The sequence below is a fragment of the Orycteropus afer genome, unplaced genomic scaffold (assembly GCF_000298275.1).
Source record: "Orycteropus afer afer isolate SDZICR_OR568_19922 unplaced genomic scaffold, OryAfe1.0 scaffold00009, whole genome shotgun sequence".
Lineage (NCBI taxonomy): Eukaryota > Metazoa > Chordata > Mammalia > Tubulidentata > Orycteropodidae > Orycteropus > Orycteropus afer.
In genome coordinates this window covers 6,118,154-6,127,101 of record NW_006921596.1, presented here as the reverse complement: position 1 = coordinate 6,127,101, position 8,948 = coordinate 6,118,154, and the positions used below count along the sequence as shown (strand labels likewise).

Here is an 8,948-nt window from a genome sequence, read left to right as displayed (position 1 = left end):
TTTAGCCTGTCCACCCATCTATCCACCCTCAGTTAACCCTCTTTCAGCCATTCACACCCCATGGGCTGACTGAAGGAGTCCCTGGGTAGTGCAAATGGTTGACAGGCTTGGCTGCTATCCTAAGTGTTGGCCATTTGAGTCCACCCAGAGGCACCTTGGAAGAAGGACCTGGTGATCTCCTTCTGAAAAATCAGTCACTGAAAACCCTGTGGAGCACAATTCTACTAACATACACGGGGTTTCCATGAGTCAGAATCAACCCAATGGTAACTGGTGGGGCCTCATTGAACCCGAGATAGGGAAGGGGGTGGTGAGGGCTGCTGACCTACTTTTCTGTCCCAGTGGTCATGGGAGTCGTCCTCATGTTCTTGTAACCCAAAGACCCTCAGTTTTCCATTTCTTAGGGTCACTTCTTCCTTGGTCTGAGCCCCTATTCTGTGTGGCTGTAGGAAGGCCAGCCTTTTTCTGATTCTTTGTCCCAGACATTCTGGAAGACCCTGAGAAATGGCTACGTGTTCTGCAGCTCCATTCTGTGGTCTTTGCCACTTGTGTTTGTGGTCCTGGGCTCTGCTGTTCCCCTATCATCCTGACTTTTCCAGACTGCTTCCTCTCCCCTTGGATGACTTGGTCCAAAGGTGGACATGGGCCTCCCTTAATTGGTAAAATAGCAAAGAGCAGGCTGGGACTTTTAGAATCATTTCTTGACACTTGGGTGGTGATAATGGCAACATTAACTGAAGACTCACTGTGCCCCAAGCACTGTGCGTTGGCACCCACGTTTACCCTCACAAGCCTATGAAGTGGGGACATATCCTATAGGTAAGGAAACTGAAGCACAGGTGAAATCCGAGTTAGCAGTGATGGAGCCACGATCTGACCCTGGCCGTCTGGCTCCATAACTTTGTGCATAAACCTATTGGTTAGACAGCCTATCCAATCAGAAGGTAGTTATCACACAAAATAGAAGATTTCAAACAAGAATTCAAGATTTCAAATCTCTGTACACACCCAGAATCCAGGCTCTCCCAACCTTTCCAGAGGCCCAGAAAGAAAACAAATACACACACACCCAACCGAACCCCCTGCCATCAAGTTGATCCTGACTTATAGTGACTTCTATTGGGTTTCCAAGCTGTAAATCTTTATGGAAGTAGATTGCTTCATCTTCCCATGGAGCAGCTGATGAGTTCCAACCACCTACTTTTTGGTCAGCAGCCCAACGTCTTAACCACAGTGCCACCAGAGCTTCTTACACACACAAACAGACACACACGTGTGCAATGTTACCCCTTGTAACCTGGGACTGGAGTCTCACTTTGCAATACAAAAGAATGCTCTCAAAGCAAATTCAGATTTCTACTCTGGGAAACAGAAAACTACTGGCATTAATGTAAACTAACAGAAAACAATGTTACTCCCACTGCTCCTAGGCATATGATTTCTGGAGTATTGGAGTTGTCATTGGAGCACTCTGGGTGCTCCCTCTCGTCAGGAAATGAATGGAGTGCTCCCACTGACAAGCTCTGAACAAATGTCAACAGAAGTCACTGACGTCCTGCCTCAGTGTCTTCTAACCTTGACACACATACTGGATTACATCATTGTGTCTGGGGAACATTCTAGATTCTCTTTTGTTCCTTTACTGTATTTCATGGAACATTTCTAAGTATTCATATCACCTCTGAAGAACAAGATTAAAAAAAATTAAACTCTAGGCCATTAAAAAAAACATCTTTTCAAGTGCTGGCTGTCTTCCATCTTCCTTCCAGATCCACTGTCCACTCCTCTCCCCTGTCCCATGGCCAGGAGCTGAGCTCCTGTGAGCTCTGGTGCCCTCTAGGTTCTGGCTGGGATCGGCTGTCAGGAGATAGGAGGTTGAGAGGACAGAGGGGGTGGGGTATTTACTTCTCCAGCTGCCTTCCTGTCACACCACCCCATGCTGGTTTCCATAACTCTCCCAGTACCTTTCATAGTCCTGTCATTCAACTCTCCTCAGTAACTTCTGTTTCCTGGGGTTCACACTGACTCAGTCCAGATTCCCTTCTAGATTTCAGTGAACAGACCTTGTGATGATTAAGTGCAAAGAGCACTCACTGTCCTAGGTGTTGGGAGACTTGGTTTTGAGTCCCATGTGCCATTGACTCACTGTGTGACCTTAAGCTAGTCACCTCACCTCTCTGAGACTCAGCTTCCTCCTCTTCCAATGGGTGGTTGGAATGAAATGATTCTTGAGAAAGGCGCTTTCTAAATTCCAAGGGCTGGTAAGAGGGACAAAGGGCTTGTCACCCAGTGAATCCAGTTCAGTGAAGTGGACCTGGATAGGTGACTGCAAAGTGCAGTTTGGGTGTAGGAGGCTCACAGTTCCTTGTTGCCTCCTGAACAGATGACAGTCCGGCTCCACCAGCCCCATTCGAACACCGGGTGGTGAGTGTCAAGGAGACCTCCATCTCAGCAGGTTACACAGTGTGTCAGCATGAAGTCTTGGGAGGGTAGGTGGGCCTTCTGTCTTGATGAGGGTGGGGGCACCTGGACAACTGAGCTGGCGTGTTGCTGGGTAATTGTAAGGAATTAGTTAATTGAGTTAGGGCCAGGGTGGGATATCCTATATAGCATAAGAGTGAATGGGATAGCCCACACAGAGTGGGATAGAGAGGATATTTGCCTAGGTGCAGGAGAGGCCACACAGTGTGGTGATATGAAGTGTAAGGTATGGTGAGATGTAGGTGTATCCACAGTATAGATAAGGGAAGTATACAATGGAGGGGACAGGAGAGCCCACATGGTATGGGGTAAAATGGGAATCTTTAGGGTATAGGATAGCCTACGCAGTGTGGATGTGAGGAGGTTTCTTGCTACAATGCAGAACCACAGTGAGGTAGGGTGAAGAGGAAATTTTGTAGGGTGTAGGATAGCCAACACAGTATGGGAAGAAAGAGATTATTTTCTAGATTTTAGGATAGTCTACATGGTATGAGGGTGATTACTAGGATGTCCTCAGGTTTCAGGACATCCCACATAATATAGGGGTGATAAGTAAGATGTTCTCTAGCGTACAGGATAGCCCATGTAGTGTGTGGGTGGGGAAGAGGGATAGGACCAGTCAGACCCAGGGTGCAGGATAGTCCACCCTGTGTGATGGTGAGCCCCTTCGGTTTTCAGCTGGCCCTGCCACCATGTTTCTACAGGGGTCGTTTTGGCCAGGTCCACAGGTGCACAGAGAAGTCTACGGGCCTCTCACTGGCAGCCAAGATCATTAAAGTGAAGAGTGCCAAAGACCGGGTGAGACATCTGCCCTGGGCCAGCCCTTCCCTTCTGGTCAAGCTCAGAAATTCCTTCACTTCCCTCAGACTCCATTTGTGCGTCACTTTGCCCTGGTCCCCTCCATGTTGAGCAGGAAATCTGGGCTGCCTTTTCAGCCTCTTTCCATGATTTCCTCTCTCCAGTCAGCAGATGACCTTGCAGCCCCTCAGCCCTGACCTGCCTGTCCATATCTGAGCATCAGACATGGCTCTGCCATGATGCATGTGTGACCCTGAGCCACAAGGCCCTTTCCTTCTTAGACCTCAGGTTTCCTATCTGTGAAATTGGTGGGTTGGACTAAAGTCCTTTCTGGTTTGTAAGAACCTGGCTTGGGTGGTGAGTCAGGGAGACCTGGTGTGAGAGCAGGAAATGGAAGGATGGGAGGTGGGTGTGTCCTTGGAGGCTCAACTGTCTCCTCTTCCTGACCCATTTGCTTGGAAATTATTTTCCCTGCTGGCTCCGCAAGGAGGATGTGAAGAACGAGATCAACATCATGAACCAGCTCAGCCACATGAACTTGATCCAGCTCTATGATGCCTTTGAGAGCAAGAACAACTTCACCCTCGTCATGGAGTAGTGAGTATCTTGGCAGGTGGGGCAGTGGCTCTTCCTCAGAGCAGGGTCACCGCCTTGTTTCCAGGGAAGGCTCTCCCTTTCCTATAATCTCTCACTAGGGCATCCAGGGCCATGTCATCCCTCTTTTTGGTTTGGGTGCTAGACTTCCATGGAGCATGAAAGGCAAAGCCATTTTGTCACAAAATAGTGACCAGTAAGCCTGGTAGCAAAGTGCCTAAGGCACTTGACTGCTAACCAGAAAGCTGGTGGTCCAAACCCACAAGCCACTCCTTGGAAGGAAGATTGGATGATCTACTTCCACAGTGACACTGCCTCTGAACCCCAACGAGGGGTCACTATGAGTAGGATCTGACTTGATGGCAGTGAGTTGGGTTTTTTGGTTTTTTTTTTGGTAAGCCTGATTTGACCTTCAGTTTTATGTTGGTTTAGTCTACACAATATTTGAAATTTTTGAATTAGTTGTTAACAGTTGAAACTCAGAAAATTTCACATTAAAACCTAGATTTCTGTTTTTATAAAAAAAAAATAAGATGACTATCAATGATGAGTCTGCATTTCTAGCTTGCAGCAGTATGCTGAAGCTCGTAATAGTTCCCTTTATTGACAAGGGCAACCAGACTCCCACTTGCCACAATCTCCATCACTCTCAACAGTGAAGCCACTCCTGACAGTGAGGCCAAGGGCTCAGAGACATTTATTTTTGTGCTTGTGTTATTGTTTTCCTCTTGAAGGGCTGAAGAGAGTCAAACACTTGTCATGTCCATATCGCTTTCAAAAGTGAGAAAACAAAAGATAGATCAAGAGATCTGTGTTTCAAGGAAACATTTTTGCTTATATCTGTCTCATTCATCCATTTAGACTTCCTGCCTTGTCGGTACTAGTTGGCAAATGCATTTACAACCTTGGTCTACATTATCCAAAATGAGCCTAGATTATCAGCATCAAAGACAATCTTGTATTCTCTTCCTTTTTACCACTTGCCCTTTGAGCCAGAAAAGGGCCAGAGCAAAAGTCCTAAGAAAATCCCAGATGGAAGTGGCAGTGGCCCATGGACCCAAGCACACATTTTCAGTTTCCTGGAACAGACTCTGTTAGCTGCTGGTCAGTTCTCTGAGACCCTAACTCAGTCCTATGTCTGCTTCTCCCTTCACCCTGGCAGTGTGGATGGGGGTGAACTCTTTGATCGAATCACAGATGAGAAGTACCACCTGACTGAACTGGATGTGATCTTGTTCACCAGGCAGATCTGTGAAGGCGTGCATTACCTCCATCAGCACTACATCCTGCACCTGGACCTCAAGGTCAGGCTCCTTCCTCCCTGGGCATGTGGTGGGGTGGAGCACCAAAGTCCCTGGTCTCTGGCATTGCCATGTCTGAGAGCTCCACCAGCAGATGCACATGGCTTTCATTCCTGAATCTCTATCATGTCCTAGGTCTGGAATCTTGGCAGACAAGTCATGCTGCCTCTCTGAGCCTCAGTTTTCCCATCTGTAAAATGTGCATAATTGTACCTCTTTAAGTGTTATTTGAAGGAGCTCTGGTAGTGTTGTGCCTAAGGCACTTGACTGCTAACCAGAAGGCTGGTGGTTCAAGCCCACCAGCCACTTTTCGGAAGGAAGGTTGGGCAATCTACTTCCGTAGTGATACTGCCTCGGAAACCCAAGGAGAGGTCACTATCAGTCAGCTCCGACTTGACAGCACATAACAAAACAACAAGTGTTATTTGAAGATTAAGTGATAAATGATCTTTCTTCTTTAAAAATGTTTTTAACATTAGCTTAAGCATTTTAAAATATAAACATAACAATATATAAACAATACCAACTCCAAAACCAGACTCACTGCCATCGAGTCGGATATGACTCAGAGTGACCCTTCTTTGGATTTCCGAGGGGGTACCTCTATAGAAGTAGATTGCCCAACCTTCCTTCCGAGGAGTGGCTGGTGGGTTTGAACTGCCAGCCTTCTGGTTAGCAGTCAGATGGCTTAGGTACTAGGCCACCCAAGCTCCCAAGTCAGCAATACTTTGTAAACATCTTTCCTCATTCTCTTTAAGGGTGTGTGACATTTCACTGAATGGACGCATTACACCTTCTTTTCAGTATTCTATTGATGGATATTTAGGTTGTGCTCTATTTTTTAGTAAGTGTGATACTAGGAGTGTAATGCACATAAAACTCTGGACACAGTGCCTGGCTGGTAGTAAGCACTCATTATGTGGGAACTATGGAGGGGTCGCTGTGAGTCGGGTCTGACTTGACAGCACATACCAACAGCATTCCTGTGATATCCCACTCTGCTGGGCAGAAGGGTGTTTTTCCACAGCCCCTTTCAAGAGAGGGGTAAATTTCAGTGGTTCACCATGGGAGATGGGAATTAAGTTGGTTGGATCTGTAGGGGTGCATTTTGCTGCTCCTGACCATCTGTCCTGGTTGGGGCACTGAGAAGAATGGTGGAGGTGGTGGAGAGTTGGTCTCAGGCTTTCCCTACTCACTGGAGCTAATTCCAAGGCTTCCTAGCTGTGGAAGTCCAGGGATCTTTCCTGTGGCTTTAGGTCAAGGAATAGCCTTTGGGGCAGCTCCCATGACTCTTCAGCATAGAAGTCATCATTGCTAAGGTCCATTTCCAAGCCAAGAATGAGGCTCATGTTGGTTCAACACCTTCCTGGCTACATATCTTGGTTAAGTTCTTTGAGCTCATTATATGCAAACTGGGAAAGAATAGTAATACCTACCACCCTAAGGCATCTGACTGTTAACCAGAAAGAAGGCTGGTGGTTCAAACCCACCAGCCACTCCTCGGAAGGAAGGTTGGGCAATCTAGTTCTGTAGAGATACCACCTCAGAAACCCAAGGAAGGGTCTCTATGAGTCAGAATCGACTGGACAGCAGTGAGTTTGGTTTTTTTTGGTTACCACTTATGAGTGTTGTGTGGATTATAACATGGAGAAAGAGCTATACTGTCTGATAGGGTAACACCAGCCACAAGTGGTCATAGAGCACTTGGAATATGACTACTGTGACTGAGGAACTGCATATTAAATTTTATTTAATTTCAATTATTTAAAATGTAAATTTAAAAACTAATACTTGATTCCATTATTGGGAAATGTTAAGTACGTTTGAAGCAACTTGGACATGTGATGTACCTTTTCAGCTACAATGGATTTCAAAGACTTAATATGAGAAAAAAGAATGGAAAATATCTCACTACAAGTTTTATATTGATAACCTATTATAATGATACTATCTTGGATAATTGGGGTTAAATAAATTGTTACTAAAATTAAGTTGTAGAAAGCACTTTGATAAAAGAAAATGAAAACACAATTTTCCAAAACTTATGGAATGCAACTAAAACAGTGTTTGAAGGAAATTTATAGTTGTAAACAACAATATTATAAAAGAAGAAAGCGCTCACATCAGTAATCTAAACTTCCACATTAAGAAACTAGAAATGGAAAAGCAAGTTCAAAACAAGAAGATGAAAGGAAATAATAAAGATTAGAGTAGAAGTGTATGAAACAGAATAGAAAAATGATAGAGAAAACCAACAAAACTAAAAGTTCCTTTAAAAAATCAACAAAATTAATAAAACTTTAGTTAGATTGACCAAGAAAAAGGAAGAAGACTCAAATTACTAAAGTCAGACTGAAAGAGGGGACACCACTACCAATCATACAGAAATTAAAAAAAAAAAAAAAGGATTATAAGGGAGTACTGTGAAAAATTGTATGTCAATAAATTATAGGCAGTCTCCTGTAATGCCTGATAACTCATACTTGCTCTTTAATGTTATGTAAATTTGCTCTCTCTTTGAAATGATTGAACCAAACCCTGTTGTTGTTATGTGCCGTCAAGTCGGACCCGACACATAGTGACCCCTCCTTGGGTTTCTGAGACAGTATCACTACGGAAGTAGATTGTCCTATCTTCCTTCTGAGGAGTGGCTGGAGGGTTTGAACCACCAGTCTTCTGGTTAGCAGTCAAATGCCTTAGGCACTATGCTACCAGAGCTCCCGAACCAACCCTAGTCACAATAAATTCTTCATCACAATCACCTTCCCTTGCAGTACATGCAGCATTTAAACATTAAAAAGTCTTCAAGCCTTTTCTTGCACCAAAGTAAGGCTAAATAAGAACTTGTGTGCACTGTTCTGACTTACCTACAAATACGAATTAAAGACACACTTAGGAACAGATCTCATTTGTAACCTAGGGACAATGTTGGATTATCCAATAAGCAAGGTAAATATGGGCTTACTTGTGCTTACTTACTAATCTGTAGTGAACAATTTCACATTTCTCAACACATCACAGATTTGCTTCTAGATACTATTGGCATCTTTCTCTTTCCCAGCCCCACAACATTTTCCTACAAAATCAAAGCCTCTTCAAATTTACAGTTCCTGACTGGTGGCATAGTGCATAAGGCATTTCACAGCTAACCAAAAGGCTGGAGGTTCAAACCCACCACACACTCCTCAGAAGGAAGGTTGGGGAATCTACTTCCGTAATGATACTGCCTCAGAAACCCCAGAAAGGGTCCCTATGAGTCAGATTCAACTCAGTGACAGTGGGTCTGGTTTGGTTTGGGCAGGGACAGAGTGCTCAGTAAGCAAGGTTAGCCTGCACTTACTTGTGCTTGCTTACTGATCTATAGTGAACAGACGTGGTGAAACTGTTCACTACAGGTTAGTATGTGAGCACAAGCAAGTTCATGCTTACCTTGCTTACTGAGTAATCCACTTCTGCCCACGACTACCTGGATGGAACTGTTGTTATAGGCAGTTTCTAGGTCTTGTTATTGTTATTTGCTTGTTTATTTGTTTAGTGACTGGCTCGATTATTTTAGTGAAATTGGAGTTGGCTTGAGGACAACTGTATTTTTGTTGTTGTTCTGATCTGTCCCTCCCCATCATTGAGCCTCTGATGTTGCTCTCAGGAGCTTTGTGTATGTCCACAATCATCTTGGGATGGCAGTGGTACTGCTAGAGCTCTCTTCTACTCTTTCCTTAAACTTGCCCAAATGTGGTCCACTAATTGCTAGCCAATTGTTCTATTTTTTTTTTT

The 8,948-nt window shown here is 44.6% G+C and overlaps 1 protein-coding gene across 1 annotated transcript in view; it reads left to right on the top strand.

Annotated features, from left to right (window-relative positions):
* MYLK3 (myosin light chain kinase 3) overlaps positions 1–8,948 on the top strand; it is a 48,442-nt gene that overhangs the window by 16,101 nt on the left and 23,393 nt on the right. The window contains exons 4-7 of the mRNA XM_007947798.1: positions 2,384–2,489; positions 3,186–3,279; positions 3,767–3,876; positions 5,036–5,177. Of these exons, the coding sequence (XP_007945989.1) occupies positions 2,384–2,489; positions 3,186–3,279; positions 3,767–3,876; positions 5,036–5,177 (452 nt within the window). The remainder of the gene's footprint in view (positions 1–2,383; positions 2,490–3,185; positions 3,280–3,766; positions 3,877–5,035; positions 5,178–8,948) is intronic.